At 39.8% G+C, this 18,405-nt stretch overlaps 1 protein-coding gene across 1 annotated transcript in view; it reads left to right on the plus strand.

The window, feature by feature from the left end:
* Positions 1-10,927: 10,927 nt before the first annotated feature.
* Positions 10,928-18,405, plus strand: part of LOC139457083 (protein turtle homolog B-like) — a gene marked incomplete at its 5' end in the record, with an annotated part of 85,916 nt that continues 78,438 nt past the window's right edge. Inside the window, 2 exons of the mRNA XM_071238525.1 lie at positions 10,928-10,944; positions 11,856-12,205. Of these exons, the coding sequence (XP_071094626.1) occupies positions 10,928-10,944; positions 11,856-12,205 (367 nt within the window). The remainder of the gene's footprint in view (positions 10,945-11,855; positions 12,206-18,405) is intronic.

Genomic DNA, 18,405 nt, shown 5'->3' on the forward strand with positions numbered 1-18,405 from the left:
AAACAAGGCTCTCACTCTAGAAGCAATACTAAACCCACAAAATAAACTAGAAAACTTCAAGGCCTTAGGCGTATTCTTAATCAAAATGGAACTAATAAAACGCATCTAAAACCATAATAACCTACCAAATCAAAATCACATAAACAAACAATCATCCACCATACCCAGCTCCCTTAGTTCTCCTCCCCAACCCCATCGGCATCTATTCCAAATCTCAAAATTCCCAAATTCTATATAAGCAACCCTTGAACCCCCCTCTTGGGTTGCACGGACCACCCTCGCCCCTTTCGGAAACACAATAAATGGCCTGCCCGGGCCCGTGTGCGAAATACGCATCAGTCGGAAAGCGCCTGTTAAATCTCCAAAGTAAGTAAGTAAGTAAGTAAGTAAGTTTTAGCAGAGAAAGGGGTTTGACTCTCTTACCAAGCAGACCTCTCTCCCACAGCCTAGAGTGTTGTACCAACTCTCTGTGGCACCCTCAGTTATTATCTAAGTATATTGTAAATTGTTAATTGTTCTTGTAAATAAAATTGTGATTAGTCTCCTGTGACTCTTTGCTGACTAATTCCCCAAGAAAACCAGCACACCATTTGAAAGGTATTGTTCACCCAGAACAGTTCCATGATAGTCCTCCCGGAAGTGTTTTGCGCTTCCGTGGGTGTTGGTGAGTCAAGCCTCTAGACCATGTAGACAAATATTTACACTAACCAACATATACATGTGGTATACTATAATCGAAACAAGGTTGTTTGGACCAACCACATTAGGGATTTTCATTTATGTGAATGTTTTTATAAGGTTTTGAACTATTTCACTATTTTTTAGCTTTGACACTAACCAGCTGGCAGGTGACAATGAATTATTTTAGATGATTAGCCCCAGGTTATTAGGGCGCTGCCAAGACCTATTGAATACAGAGGTAATTAAGTGGTGTTGACAAAGTTATTTTAGGGTCATGTTTAAAGTGAGATATATGAATTTCTCTCAGTATCTATTTGACACATGTTTATGATCACCTTTCATTGATCTGCCAATGGTCAATGATGACTAACAACTTTGGAAATCTCTTCCATCAAGTTTACTACGCCGCACAGTCACTGTGACTGACTCACTGAGGTTACCTCTATCATCTAATGAATCTATCTGTTGTAACCAAACGAGATGTTACTGTTGAGCAATGTGTGCAAACATACTCTCAGGTCACCTCTCCTTTTGAACTATTTTTTTCCATGACACAGCTGGTTGTTGTATGGCTCTTAGTGTAAACATGAAGTCACACATACTAAATGAAGTTATAATATACCGGTACATCCTTCCGACATATAAAATAGTGATATAAGAAAATTATAAGAATAGACATTCACTTTTTATGAGTTCACTTGAGTATGAACATTCATATAGTGAGGGCCAAACATAATATAAATGTCATTGCAAGTAGCCCCATTAATGTGTTTGCTCAAAGTTAGCTCTGCTGCCGCCACCAAGACAATTGTTTTCTAAGCCACACGTTCATAAGAGATGTTACATACCAGAGACTATTTTGTGAAATTCTTTATATGTGTGTTACTGTACACAAAAGAATCTCACCTCTTTAGTTAGTTAATTTGTACTTTGGCTGTCATCACACAAGAAATAATTCAACCACCAAGAAAGCCGCACAGAAGGTTACAAAGTACGTGATCTAGACTAACAGTTGTCGACTTTCATTTTGCGGAAGCTTTGGCTGAATGGGTGAGATCGCTGACTTTGTGTGCTGCCGATTAGGTGGCTCACTCTGGCAGTGTGGGTTCGAATCCCGGACGGGACTCAACCCCAAAATGTATGAGATAGGAAAGTGTTATCACCATTATAACATTTGTTGCCACTGTTGATGTTGCCAATGCAGGTGCTGTTGGGCCCACTGCTGACATTGTTGGTGATGACATTGAGTCAGTGTGGGCCTGACGTAAGGACAACTCTTAGACGACGAACTGTGTTGGCTGACATTGGATGGCTTTGAGCTTGAATGGTTGCAGCAGCATGTACAAAAAACATCAAATGAGACAAATTGATTGCTTACCTATGACATGCTCAAAATGAATGATGTAAACAGTGAACAGTGTTTCTTCAATGCCTTTCTGTTCGTTTGTATACATTTCTCCTTTCCCCCCGTCACTCGATGAGAGAAAAATGATATTTCACTTGACACATGAAATATCATCTTTTTTCTGGTGATATCGGTTGCGATGCACAATATAATTTGTGTTGTGAGTCAGCGAATATTTTAAACAAAGCAAAGTCTCACAACAAAGTAAATGAAAGTACAGTAACGCGAACAATAAACACAATTGAAGAAATAGCATGTTGTGCACATCGTTTTCTCACCGAATATAGTTTAAGTCAATTTGTGATATAAATGACCTTTGTCACATTTCCGATGTTGAAAGAAAGAGGAGTATAATTTAATCCTTAATCCCACTCATACCAAGGAAAGTGCAGTTTACAAATGGTCATTCTCTATAATACTATCATGGTATAACATTTATACTAAGTTATCTTATAATAATTAGATCTACATCAAGTGCTTTTATGAGTTATCATGGTGTAATACTTATACACCATTTCATATAATTATAGTTTAGCAAGTAATAATTATCATCAGGTAAAATGCATATATAAAATATCAGTAGTTTCAGATATAGCTTTTTAGATGGTTGCTAGCCTAAGGTAATGGGAGCGCATCTTCTAGACATACTATTCAATAAGACAAGTGTTACGGCTACATAGTTTAATTGATTTGAAGCATTTAGATAAATGCTAGCCTAAGGTATCAAGATCCCATCTCCCAGACAAAGGATATTTATTTAAGTATATCTGTCATCACCTACCGGGGTATATTAGAATAACATTACTTCAATTAAGACTCATTAAGGATTAGCCCCCATACAAGCTCGCCTATAGTGCATTAAGGATTAGCCCCCACACAAGCTCATCTATAGTGACACCCTAATCTCTTTCAAAGCATCCAGTAAATATGTCAACAAGATTAGTGCCAGTCCAACAGGATTAACAGGATTTAGTATTCCCCTCTGTCCAGCCATCCATTTAGCATAGCACACAGCCAATCGTGTATTAACCAATCACATTCCTTTCTATTGTTCAAACTTTCATTAAATACATACTGTAGCCAAGTTCTAGCAGAGAAGGGGTTTGACTCTCTTACCAAGCAGACCTCTCTCCCACAGCCCAGAGTGTGTACCGACCCTCTGTGGCACCCTCAGTTATTATCTAAGTATATTGTAAATTGTTAATTGTTCTTGTAAATAAAATTGTGATTAGTCTCCTGTGACTCTGGCTCTTTGCTGACTAATTCCCCAAGAAAACCAGCACGTCATTTGGAAGGTATTGTTCACCCAGAACAGTTCCATGATAATTTGGTGGAGAATCATCGTTTTCGGAACCACAGAGTCCAGGAACTAACTACGACCAGCTACAAGAACCCATTGGAGGACATGTCCAACCGTGATCATCTGATGGAATAACAAGCAAGCTGCATCTACCTCTGACCTCAACACTGGATTAAAGACAACCAACTCCTGCAAAGACACCAACAAAGGAAGAAAAAGTCTTCAAATATTGTAAGTACTACATTGTTGATTACTTGTCTTTCTTTAATTTAGTACGGTACATACTAATAGGTGTCATGGCAAATATGGAGTCTGGTATGGAAAGTAACTTTGAAAGTGAAATTCCAACAGTGTCTTTAGTTACGCCCCTTGCCAACAGTGTAATTCAGGCAAAATTTGGCACAAAAACAACAAATTGTTTAGTAGATACAGGGGCATCCATTTGTTGTATTTCGTCTGATTTTCTGAGCACAGCTTTTGAAAACCTTACTCTTGGAAACTCACCCTTTCCACAGGTAAAAGGTGTTGGCGGCGAATTGCACAAAGTGTTAGGTTCAGTTGTGTTAGATTTCGTCATTGAGGATCAGGAATTTTCTCAAAGATTCCATATTCTGCCTACACTTCCAGAGGCAGTGATACTAGGTGAAAACCTCCTTGATGACAATGATGCAGTCTTAGATTATAGCTGTCATTCCTTGATACTTAACAACAGCACCTCAGATAGCCAATTCAGTACAAGAGATTAGTGGATTAGCAAAAACAATAGATCAGATTTACATCGCCCCTCAGAGTGAAATTCATTTCAAGGTCAGACTATCAGAGACCAAAGAGGATTCCCTCATCCTGATTGAACCCATTGCTTCCCTCACTGCTCATTCTGAAGTAGCAGGTGGTAGAACTCTTTCCAGAGTGAAAAGCAAAACTGCTACATTTAGGCTTATGAATCTTGTTCTTGACAAGGGAACAGTTGTAGGCAAATTAAGTTACATTGACCAAGACTCTGTTTATGCAATTGACTCTGACCAACCATTCATCAGTACCGTTAACATTGACAACGAGAAGAGAGACAATGACACCAGGGATTATGTTAAAATTGCACAAGAATTAGGATTTGATTTGACCAATACACAACTGACTCCAGACCAACGACACAGACTACTTAGATTTTGGGGACAAAATAGAGACATGTTTTCAACGAGTCTTGCAGATTTAGGAAAGACTGACATGCACCAACATATCATTGACACTGGCGACCACCCACCTGTTAAGAGTAGACCATATCGCCAATCTCCTCATCTCCAAAAAGTCACAGAAGAACTTCTGTGACTACAGAAAGTTGAATTCTGTCACTTTACCAATGTCATGGCCTCTTCCTGTTTTTGATGATGTTGTTGATAACATCGCCAATGCACAAGCTAAGATCTTCTCAACTTTAGACCTTGCTAATGGCTTCTTCCAAGTGCCATTACATGAAGATTCAAAGCATAAAACTGCTTTCATCACCCATCAAGGCCTTTATCAGTTCAAACATTTACCACAAGGTTTGACAAATTCACCACTTTGTTTTCAACAGCTCATGAGCAAGGTGCTAAGAAAACTGCTTTTTAAGGTTGCGCTGATTTACATTGATGATTTGATAATTTACAGCAAAAACTTTGAAGAGCATCTCCAACATTTGGAGCAAGTATTTTACTATCTCAAACAGGCAAAATTGACACTAAAACCATCCAAATGCAATTTTGCAACGGACAAAGTTTCTTTTCTGGGTCATGTTTTATCATGTGGAGGTGTTCAAGTTGATGACAAAAAGATTGAAGCAATTAGAACCTTTCCAGTGCCCAAATCACAAAAGCAGATCCACTCCTTCTTAGGTCTCACAAACTTCTACAGGAAGTATGTGAAAAATTACGCTCACATAGCGCTTCCACTGAATGCCTTGCTAAAGAAGCATTCAGAGGCAGAAGTAGGAAAGAAACCAAAGTTCCAATGGTCACTTGAGTGTGATCAGGTATTCAACACCCTCAAACATGCTATGAGTAATACACCTGTTCTGGCGTATCCAAATTTTGACAAAGAATTTCTTCTTGCAACTGATGCCAGTGATATGAGCATAGGTTTTGTTTTGAGTCAAAAAGACGAGAAAAATAATGAACATCCAATAGCTTTTGGTGGTAGAGCTCTTCATGGCAGCGAAAAGAACTGGAGCATTACAGAAAAAGAAGGCTTAGCTTTCGTCCATACCTTGCAAATTCCAAATTCACAGTCTACACTGATCATATAGCATTGAAATGGCTGAAATCCATCAAGGATGCCACAGGTAGGTTAGGTCGATGGTCTTTGGAACTTTCTACCTACACTTTTGACATTGTTCAAAACCAATGGGAATGCCGATGCTCTCTCACGCAGGGAATATGAGGAAAATATTAACTGTAATGATCAGACAGAAGAAGATGCTGAGAAAACAGTCTTCTCAGTAACTTCAACTCAGCAAAGCAAATCAACTAGCAGTACCACAATCTTGCCAAACACCAATTCATCCACACAAGTCACACAGACAACTCAGACTGAGGATATTTGCACACCTATTGTCAATCACTTAGAATCAGACACACAGACAACACATTGGTCAGTCACCTTTGAATATGAAGAGGATTATCAGTCAGTACCAGTCAATGTTGTTGCAGCGTTACATGCTACAAATGCTGATGTTACCCAAGACACATTGGTTGAAGTAAGTATAAAAGAACATCCAAATTTACGTCACCTACAAAGGATTTGTCCAGATTTCATCCAAATCTTTGACTACAAAGAGGATGATGTCCTTCCACAAAATGAAAAGGATCGTCAAAAGATTCTTATTGAAGCCAATACTTTTGAAATTGATGAAGGCATCCTATACAGATTTGTTCCACAAAGACAGAAAGGCCATGCAGACAAGTTCATTAAACAGCTGGCAGTCCCAAAAACCCTCAGAAATCAAGTCCTGCAATCCTATCATGACTCAGAGTTTGGCGGTTGCCACCATGGGAAAGAAAGGATGCACAACACCATGAGTACTACTGGCCCAAAATGTACATCGATATTGCTACCTATGTCCAGACATGTGAGGTATGTCAACAGACCAAGAGGCACTACCATGGCAAGAAGGCACCACTTCGTCCACTACCTGTAGAAAAGGTCTTCACCCGATGGCACGTTGACATTCTCGGTCCCCTGCCAACAACACCAGATAAGTACAAGTACATTTTGGTCATAACAGATGCATCATCTAGATGGTGTGAAGCCTTTCCACTTCGGACCCAAGAAGCCAAAGAAGTAGCAGATGTTCTCGTCAGAGAAATATTTTGTCGGTATGGCGCACCAAGGACCTTAATTTCAGACAGAGGTCAGAACATCATGTCCAAACTTATCAAAGCAATTTGTGAACTTTTGGCAATTAAATTTACCCATACCAGCCCATACAATCCTCAAACTAACAGCTGCGTGGAAAGGCTCAACTCTTATATCAATCAATCCCTGAGCCTACTGCAACAAGTCTCAAAATGATTGGCCCCGTTTTATTCCTGGCATCGTGATGGCCTATCGGATGGCCCCAAATTCATCAACACAAAAATGCCCATATGTTATGCTTTTTGGCCGAGAAATGAGAGCTCCACAAGATGTAGCATTAATTCCAAAAGAAAATTTAGGCCACAATAACAAAAGTTATCTTTCCAATTTGCTTGAGGAGCTTGAAATCACTAGAACAATCGCAGCTGAAAACACTGCTCGGGCTAAGGAGGTGTATTCAGAACAATATAATAGAAAGGCTAAAGAACCAGAATTCGCTCCAGGTCAAAGAGTTTGGCTTTATTGTCAAAAAGTTGAAAAAGGCCTTTCCAACAAATTAACCAAAAAGTGGTATGGTAGCTATTATATCGTCCAAACAGGTCCAAATTATACCTACAAACTGCGACGAAGTTCTGACGACAAAATACACAAACCACTGGTCCATGCCAACCGTCTGAAGCCATATTTTGATCCTGCTGATCGTCCACAGTATCCTCCAGAACCATACCTCAATGACACAAGTAACATAGATTCAGGAGTCATGGATGACAATGAGGAACCAGTCAATGATTCACAGCTTGACAGCAACAATTCCCCATCAACAAGTTCAACTTACCAAGCGGCTGATCAATCCCCTCCACAACAGAAAGGTAAGAAGGTCAATTCCAAAACAAAGGCAGGTACTTCCTGCAACAAGAGTCCAAAGCAAAAGACCCCAACAAAGAAGAAAAACCCTGTTTGAAGTACAACAGAAAAACCTACCAGTCCCACGGCAACAATGAAGGAAAATCATGCCACACCAGGTCCTAGTGCTCCAACCAAGGTAAATGAAAAGGTAAACAAAGGGAAAAGAGGAGTGAATAGTAAGCATCACCAGCCCAAATCCAGAAAACAGCCTGACGACAGCCAGGTACAACCTCCAAGTCCAACATCAGGTAATCAAACCAAGGATATCCCTCAGGTTTTCAATCCGGAAGACATCCACTCAATAGTAAGTTCCAAGAGAGCAAACGGCAAAATCTACTACAGAGTGAAATGGAAGGATCAGGAAAGAGGAAACACATGGGAGTATGGCAGCAGCATTCCAGACTCCATTCGGAGAGAATTTCACCTCAAAAGAAGTATGTCAGGAAAACGACGAAAACGTCCACTGAAGAATCATAAGTTTTTTTACCAAAAGGAATCAGCACAAGACAATAAATCAGTCATCAGTCAATGTTCTGTCAGGTAATTCAATGTCAGGGAATGTCCAGCAAGAGAACACCAAACCATGCATAGAATTAGACGTCAAACCGTATCTGCTTTTTCCAAAACACCTACGAAAAGTAGATCATGAAATAGAAAGAGTTATGGGCATTGAAATTATTCAAGGAGACTGCTATGTCAAGGTCTCATATGGAGATGATCATCATGATTACCAAACACGCTATTTTGAAAGTGTTCCTCCCCACCTCATACAGCGCTACCTTGATGATAGCTGGAAGGATCTTTCTAAGTGGCCCGTTAAAGTAGATAGTCGTCCATATGATCCGACTCAACTACCAATCTATAAATCCAAAAGGGTTATTTTTCCACATGGGGACTTGGGAGACATCGACAGGTTTTACTACCGTGCTACAAACATACACTATAGACGCAGTCAACCATTTCATGATCAACTCCCCATATATGTCTGTGAATGCCAATTGAAAATATTCTTGTGCAAAATACAAAATCTCCTAAATAAACGGTGCAAATCACGAAACAGCTATTAGCTGTATCTTGTAATGTTTATTTATGTCAAGTCTTTTCACTTTGGGTCACCAGTTTCTCAAGTTGGGAACAAATGACATCAGCCTGATCATCTGAGTTATTTGTATCACAACAAATTTTGAGCATTGACCTTATCAGCCAATCTCAAAAGTGAAGTGAAACGAACCAAACCAAAGAACCTTATCTCGAATCGAAATGAAAACTAAAAGCGAATCAAACCGAATTGAAACGAACTGTATCACGAATCGAAATGAAGTGAACCAAACCAAACCATACCGTGAATCGAAATGAAACCGAACCTTATCGCTAAACGAAATGAAAACTAAAAGCGAATCAAAACGGAATTGAAACGAACCGTATCACAAATCGAAATGAAGTGAACCAAACCAAACCATACCGTGAATCGAAATGAAACGGAACCTTATCGCGAGTTGAAATGAAATGAACCAAACCAAAGCAACCCATACTGCAAATCTTACCGAAGCAAATCAAACTATATAGCAAACCGAATGAAACCGAACCGTATCGCATTGAACCGAATTGAACTGAACGAAAATCGAAACGAAGCGAAGCGAAACAAACCAAATTGAAATAAACCAAACCTAACAACTGAGATGAACCAAAACAAAGAAAAGGCAAACCAACAAAACTAACAAATAATTCTAAAAAGGATATACGACGGTTCTAACACCTTTTGTATACCTTATTAGTGTAATAAATCAATGCACTTGTTATATGCACATGCACATATATGTCTAAAGCATCTAAAGATAGTATCCGAAAATAGGATATTTTTTCCATGATACACTTTTTTTGCCACCAATACATTTGTCCTGGTCATGACACCATTTAGTAATACTTATGTACTGATCTTTTACATCGTAATTATCAAATTTGTTTTATTTTCTAGTTATTACAGACAAACGGAGGAAGTATTTATATATGACATAATTTTTTTAACATGCTAACTCTCTTTTCTTTGTTTCCATGTAAAACCTCTAATGGACACAGCCAACTATCCTCAAACCCCAATCCAGGATGTGGAACTCAAGGCCTCATACATCACCGATAAAACCACAAGTACAGAGTGCCAAGACAAGCCAGCTCCACATCCTGATTCCCTAATGACAGCAGAAAGATCATTTACATCATGTTTCGTTATACCAAAGAGACTCTATAATAATTATCATTCACTACTACCAGTTTAACTTTATACATTGTCCATCTAAGCCTTAATTATTTTTATTTTACACGTTTGGGGTCCAAACTTTTTCAGACAGAGGGGAAGTTATCATGGTATAACATTTGTATTAAGTTATCTTATAATAATTAGATCTACATCAAGTGCTTTTATGAGTTATCATGGTGTAATATTTATACACCATTTCATATAATAATAGTTTAGCAAGTAATAATTATCATCAGGTAAATGCATATATAAAATATCAGTAGTTTCAGATATAGCTTTTTAGATGGTTGCTAGCCTAAGGTAATGGGAGCGCATCTTCTAGACATACTATTCAATAAGACAAGTGTTACGGCTACATAGTTTAATTGATTTGAAGCATTTAGATAAATGCTAGCCTAAGGTATCAAGATCCCATCTCCCAGACTTACTTACTTACTTACTTTGGAGATTTAACGTGCGCTTTCCGACTGATGCGTATTTCGCACACGGGCCCGGCCAGGCCATTTAATGTGTTTCCGAAAGGGGCGAGGGTGGTCTGTGCAACCCAAGAGGGGGCTTTAGGGGTTGCTTATATAGAATTTGGGAATTTTGAGATTTGGAATAGATTTCTCCCAGATTTCTCCCAGACAAAGGATATTTATTTAAGTATATCTGTCATCACCTACCGGGGTATATTAGAATAACATTACTTCAATTAAGACTCATTAAGGATTAGCCCCCATACAAGCTCGTCTATAGTGCATTAAGGATTAGCCCCCACACAAGCTCATCTATAGTGACACCCTAATCTCTTTCAAAGCATCCAGTAAATATGTCAACAAGATTAGTGCCAGTCCAACAGGATTAACAGGATTTAGTATTCCCCTCTGTCCAGCCATCCATTTAGCATAGGACACAACCAATCGTGTATCAACCAATCACATTCCTTTCTATTGTTCAAACTTTCATTAAATACATACTGTAGCCAAGTTCTAGCAGAGAAGGGGTTTGACTCTCTTACCAAGCAGACCTCTCTCCCACAGCCCAGAGTGTGTACCGACTCTCTGTGGCACCCTCAGTTATTATCTAAGTATATTGTAAATTGTTAATTGTTCTTGTAAATAAAATTGTGATTAGTCTCCTGTGACTCTGGCTCTTTGCTGACTAATTCCCCAAGAAAACCAGCACATCATTTGGAAGGTATTGTTCACCCAGAACAGTTCCATGATAATACAAATAGATATAACACATGGCCAAATACTTCAACATTCTGCAGAACAATGTCTTCATCAAATTTATCAAAGCTGCCTTGTATGTTATGTATATGTGTCGGGAATCGAAACCGGGTCTTCGGCTTGATGAGCAATCGCTTTAACCACTAGGTTACCCAACCACCCCTTGGGTTGGCGAGACCACAAATCGACGATCTTATGACTCAGGGCTTGTGGTATATACTGGCAATGATGTAATAGAGGTATGGTATTCACAAGAATTATCAAAACAATAGTTATCATTGTTAATAAGAATACTACCTCTATTACATCATAACTACTCCATGCCAGTTTCCCAATCAATTTTTAATCTAGATAGCAGGTTTTGGAAAGAAGTGAGGTTTTCCTGCCTTGCACATGCAAGACTTTTTGGCAGCTATGTGGTAATATGAGTGCAACTACTCATGTATAGTTGACAGGACTTCTGTTGAAAACTGAAGATTTAGTTTCAGTGTGATGACAGTTAAAAAAATGGATCACTTCTTTCCAACACCTAACCATTAGAGGTAGATGAATTGTGGAGGTAGGTGGGAGTACTTCTGATGTAATGGAAGTAGTCTTCTTTGAATTATTAACAATGATTACTGTTGTTTTTATGTTTGTCTTTTTAAAAAAAAAATATCTTGGTATTTTTTGACAATGCTAATATTTGGATTAAAGCATATTGAATCTGCTGCATGCTTTTTAAAAGATACAACTGTTCATACAGGTCTTCTAGAGATATTTTGGTTTAATTGCAGGTGTTGTATGTGGTGCACCCAGTGCCAGTCCAGTGTTGTCTGCAGTGTCTGACACAGCCAGGTTCAGCTGGGAGATTCCACAGGGAGGTCTGGGGTCAGATGTCAGCTTCTACACTGTCAGTCCTGCTGGAGTCACTGTGTTTGTAGTGACAACTGCTGGGGCATCTCTTGTGTTTGGCAACTACACAGGTAGACTGGAGTACCAGGGGAACCCAACTGCCAGGATTGTCACCTTCACCCTGAGCAACATCACGACAACTGATGCAGGGACATACACGTGTGGGAATGGAGGGACTGCTACTGTGATACAGAACTGTGGACAGAAACTTGTTGTCCTGGGTGAGAAATAGTGATAGACGTTATAATATGTTACGGGTAATAGCAGTAGTAGTAGTACTAGTAGCAGTAGTAGTAGTAAAAGACTAGTAGTAGAAGTAGTAGTAGCAGTTGTAGTAGTAGTAGTTGTAGACTAGTAGACTAGTAGTTGTAGGTGTAGTAGTAGTAATAGACTAGTAGTTGTAGGTGTAGTAGTAGTAATAGACTAGTAGTTGTAGTAGTATACTAGTAGTAGTAGTAGACTAGTAGTTGTAGACTAGGAGGTAGTAGTAGACTAGTAGCTGTAGTAGTAGTAGTAGTAGACTAGTAGTAGTAGTAGACTAGTAGTAGTAGTAGTAGAAGTAGTAGACTAGTTTGACTAGTGACTAGTAGTAGACAAGTAGTAGTAGTAGTAGTAGTAGACTAGTAGTAGTAGTAGAAGTAGTAGTAGTAGAAGTAGTAGTAGACTAGTAGTAGTAGTATTATGAAGTTTTGTTTTGCCAAGTGTCATTGAATATTGAATGACTTGCAATTTTCACCTGGATAAACAACCATGGATGGCGATTGCCTGTTTTTGTATTTGTTGTTGTTGAGTTGTTGTGGTGTTGTTGTGTTGTTGTGGTGTAATAAAAGAAGATGGTGGTTAGACCACGTTTTCTGTCCTGCCTATGCCAGATTGCCTTGCCAGCTGAGTATAACTTGTCTTTGAATGTTTTTCATGGGCCCATGAGGCGGATAAGCCAAGCTTGATATTGCCCAATCAGTACGAATGGTGCCATAGGTCGGGAACCTGACCCAGGTGAACTTCATCAGAATGTCGCGCCAGCTCATCTAGTGGACTATATGGTTAGAGATACATGTACTTGAACCAACCTTTATCACAAGATGAATTGTACCTATTGACTCGCTCACAGTAAATATTCTCATATATCTACACAATCTCGTTTATCCAGGCATTCAGTGGCCAGTGTTTTGTCACAGATAAGTGATCAGTAAATTGCCAAATTTGACAGGCTGAGCTTGATGATATAAACCTACAATTAGAGGAAGATAAATGTAAAGATGCGGAAATTGGGAGACTTGAAGACGAAGATAATGGAGCTCACCAAAACTAAGAGATTGAAACTGAAGCATGTAATGGATCCTGTTTCGTTTACAGATTCGAGTTTTGTATGTATTTTTGATTTGAGATTGCCGGACCAAGTTTTTGTACTGACCGTCACATGGCTGAAGTAAAGTTGGCTCGTATTGAGCTCGAGTTGTGTCATTAATACGAAGGTATTACATGGTGTCAGAAGTCATGGCAGGTCGAATTGACATTCCGCCCATGAATTTCGATGCCGCTAATGTGGCAGAAAGTTGGAAAAAGTGGAAACAGACGATAGAATTGCTGTTCAGTGGACCACTCGCGGCGAAAGATGAAAAGGAAAAGTGTAGCTATTTTCTGTTGTACATTGGTCAGGAGGGCCGAGATGTATTTAATACTTGGACATTGACAAATGAAGAAAAGGATAAATTGCAACCTCTGTACACAAAATTTGAAAACTATTGTATTCCTAAAACGAATGTGACAATCATGCGCTTTCGCTTTAATACACGTGTTCAGGGCCAAAATGGAGACAGTGGATTCATATGTGACAGAAATCAAAACCCTCGCGAAAGATTGTGCCTTTGGTGCGATTGCTGATGACATGGTTCGTGATAGAATAGTTTGTGGAACGAGTAACAAACAAGTACAAGAAAGACTGTTACAAGAAGCAGATTTGACAGTAAATAAGGCCCTTGAAATAGCGAGAAGTTTTGAAGTGAGTAAAAAACAGATGAAAGAAATTCAGTCAGAGGCAGTTTGTAGCATTCAGAAGAGAAGTGGTGGTTATACTCATCAGAGAAAGTTAGGGGTCAGTAGTCAGAAGCGATCAGCAAGTGCACAGGCTAGTGTGAAAACAAGTAGTGATATGTGTGAAAGATGTGGAAAATCACATTCAAAGAATGACATGTGTCCTGCGAGAAGTGCTGAGTGTTTGAAGTGTCACAAATTTGGACATTATGCATCAGTTTGTAGGTCCAGAACAGTAGCGAGGAATCCACCTAAAACACAGAACTCAAGAGGTTCCGGAAGATGGAAACAAGGTGTAAGCAACCCAAAAGTCCACAGTTTAGAGACTGATGAACTCTTTATTGGGACAATAGAGGATAGAAAGGGAGAAAGTGGTGAAGACTATTCAGAACAATATGCAGACATTGTAGTGAACAAGAAGTTCATAGTAGCTATGAAGATAGATACAGGAGCACAAGTTAATGCTATGTCAGAGAGAGACTTTCTAAAAGTCTGCAAGTTTGCAGGTCCTCTTGAGAAACCGAGACACAAGGCTTTACGGCTATGGACAGAAGTGGTTGAAAATTGCAGGTATGACTTACCTGGACTGTAGTTACAGAAATGTGTCTGTACGCCTAAAGTTCTATATAGTGCAAGAAGAGGCACCCTCGGTGTTAGGGCTTCGAGCCTGTGAGGACTTAAACCTGATAAAAGTCCTGTTGAACATTGAACGCCTGATTACTGATGCAAGTAGTTATGAGAAAATACTCAGGATGTTTCCAGATATCTTCCAAGGCTTAGGATGTCTTGAAGACAAGTACAGTATTCAGCTTGACCCAGAAGTGAAACCAGTAGTACATGCTCCACGAAAAGTTCCGATTGCCTTACATGAGAAAGTTCAAGTGGAACTTCAGCGAATGGAGGACTTGGGAGTGATCATGAAAGTGGAAGAGCCCACTGAGTGGGTAAATTCTATGGTTGTCGTCCCTAAAGCCAGTGGTGAAATTAGGTTGTGCCTTGACCCAGCTGACCTAAATAAGGCGATACAACGTGAGCACTACAGAATGCCCACGATACAAGATGTGACCTCAAAGATTGCTGACCACAAGTACTTCACAGTCCTAGATGCGAAATCTTCATACTGGCAAGTACAACTTGACCACGACTCCTCCATGTTGACCACGTTCAACACTCCATGTGGTAGATATAGGTTCTTACGTCTTCCATTTGGAATTAAAAGTGCCAGTGAAGTGTTCCAGAGGCGCATGGACAAAATCTTCGAAAAACTGAACTATACTCACCCAATAGTAGATGATATTCTCATCAGTGGCAGAACCATTGAGGAACATAACAAGAACCTCATCGACACTCTTGAGACTGCAAAAGAAAGTGGTATCAAGTTAAATGCAGACAAGACTCAACTGTGTTCGCAGGAAGTGAAATTCTTTGGTGAAATACTTACCTCTGATGGCATGAAACCAGACCCGGATAAAGTTGAAGCAGTACGCACAATGACAACTCCCAACAAGCAAGAAGGAGCTTGAAGGTTATCTGGGAATGTTCACTTATCTTGCACAGTATTCCCCTTGTCTTTCTGAGAGAACTCACATCCTGCGTGATCTGATTAAGCAAGACAGTCAGTGGAATTGGACTCCAAACCATGAACAAACGTTCCAAGAGATCAAGGATCTCATCACAAGATCACCAGGTCCTGTTCTGCGATATTTTGATTCCCAGAAAGAAGTCATTCTGCAAGTGGATGCATCCCAGAATGGTGTTGGGGCTGTTCTGTTACAGGAAGGACACCCTGTAGCATTTGCATCCAAGTCTATGACGTCATGTCAGCGCAATTATGCACAGATAGAAAAGGAGATGATGGCCATAGTATTTGGCTGTGAGAAATTTCATCATTATTTGATGGGTAGAAGATTTGTTGTCATGTCAGATCACAAACCATTGGAGAGCATTTTCATGAAGCCACTCCACGCTGTACCACTACGTCTCCAGAGGATGAGAATCAGACTGCAAAGGTATGATGTTTTTGTCAAGTACATTCCAGGAAAAGACATTCCTGTGGCTGATATGCTGTCCAGACACTTTATAGAAGAAAAGCTGACAGACTTGAACTCTTTTGATGAGGAAGTTAGCGCATATGTTCATATGGTGACAACAGGCTTACCTATTTCAGATAGGAAGATGTCTGAGATAAAATCCGCTACAGTTGAAGATGAACAGCTGCAGGCAGTGATTAGTGCAGTGCGAAATGGTTGGGCAGCTACACACATAGACTGTTCCGTCTAGTCAAGGACTTTTGGACATTTCGAGAGGAACTCTCCTGTGTTGATGGAATTGTGTACAAGGGGAGTAAAGTAGTCATTCCCTCGAAACTCAGAGTTGAAATGCTTCAATGCATTCATAGTGGTCATCAAGGCATGACCAAGTCAAAAGAAAGAGCTAGAGAGATTCTCTTTTGGCCGTGTATGAACAAAGATATTGAGAGAACAGTAGAGCAGTGTGCAGTATGTCAAGAGCACAGGAAAAGTCCTTGTAAGGAACCCATGATCTCCAGTGAAGTACCTACCCTCCCGTGGCAAGTAGTAGCCACAGATCTATTCCATATGGATGGAAGAGAGTATTTAGTAGTAGTAGACTACTACAGCAGGTATTTTGAAGTAGCCCTGTTAACCAACACAAAGGCTTCTACAGTCATCACACATATCAAGTCCATCTTTGGACGACATGGCGTGCCTATGCGTGTTGTCTCTGATAATGGGCCACAGTATGCCTGCGCAGAGTTTAAGACCTTTAGTGACAGGTGGAAGTTTGAACACATAACGTCGTCACCACTGTATCCACAGGCCAATGGTCTTGCTGAAAAGACAGTCCAAACTCTCAAACAGCTGTTACGAAAGTCTAGGCAGAGTCATGCAGATCCATATCTGGCAATGTTGGCTTATAGGAATACGCCTATAAATGGACTCGCCTCACCAGCGCAACTGCTGATGGGACGCAGGTTGAGAAGTGACTTACCAGTGCAATATGAAATGCTCAGACCTGAAGTTGTTGACTGTGATGTAGTAAAACAAGCAATCTCACAGTCACGAGAGACCCAGAAAGTCTACTATGATCAGAGAGCTCATCCAAGACCACCAATACAGGTGAATGACAGTGTGCGATTGAGGCAAGGGAAGGACTAGATCCCAGCTAAAGTTGTGAAATCTGCAAACACTCCACGTTCTTTGGTAGTAAGAACTCAAGGTGGCTCAGAGTACCAACGGAACAAGCATGACCTGATTCCAACAAAGGATTCCAACAAAAATCTTCCTGACGACTGCAGTATTATCCAAAGTCCTGATGGAACCACTCAAGGAGCAACTAATGCTACTCCAGAGAATGTTCCTGTACAGTCTCCAGACACTCCTCCAGACATGAATGTGTCGCAAAGCCTTGTTCCATCGAGGAACCCCATTGCATTCTCATCCAGTGGTCGACCAATCTTCAGACCACAGCGATTCTCTGAGTGACTCTAAAATTGCAATAATGGTTTTATTTGTGTTAAAGTTATTGTGCTCAGAGAGACAGACATTTCATTTAACAGTGTGACACTTAAAGTAGTGTTATCTTTATTTTTAGCTTATGGAAAAAAGGGGATGTAATGGATCCTGTTTCGTTTACAGATTCGAGTTTTGTATGTATTGTTGATTTGAGATTGCCGGACCAAGTTTTTGTACTGACCGTCACATGGCTGAAGTAAAGTTGGCTCGTATTGAGCTCGAGTTGTGTCATTAATACGAAGGTATTACAAAGCAGTTCACAGTTCGCAGTTGTGTGATGATGCCATCACAATCAAGGCTTTTTATCTACCAATGTTTAATGGGATCATTTAAGAATCGATCCTATATATATATTTAATTCCAAGCTTTGAATATGATTTGACTGTGGTTGCAGCCAAGTTCATATACTTTCAAGTTTCAATGTTACTTGGACAGTTAAATTGTTTTAACAGTTTAACAGTATATCAATCATGTGAAGGATACAGACAAGTACCGGATTCTAGAGCACTGATGTGACAGTTTATAATGAGCAACTGGATCTCAGAGAACGATGCTCATGTCACCAGTTGTAGAGCAACTTGGGTTATCTTCAAAACCAGACAAAATATTTCTGACCACGATTGGACGAGAGTGTGAAGGTCAATCTATTGACTAGGACATTTCACTATTAGAGAATCTAAGTTTGTGATTCTCTGTGAAAGGACCTTTTGCCTCTGATAAACTTGCCCTTTCTACAGTCCGTTTGATTCCATTTGAGACCGATGAATTGCTCACTAACTTAAAATCTAATAATTGCAACAAAACCAAAATGTGCACAGCTACATGAATTGGACAGACCAGCTCTGATGGTTTGT

Source organism: Haliotis cracherodii, unplaced genomic scaffold (assembly GCF_022045235.1).
Source record: "Haliotis cracherodii isolate W230 unplaced genomic scaffold, xgHalCrac1.p SCAF_12, whole genome shotgun sequence".
Taxonomy (NCBI): domain Eukaryota; kingdom Metazoa; phylum Mollusca; class Gastropoda; order Lepetellida; family Haliotidae; genus Haliotis; species Haliotis cracherodii.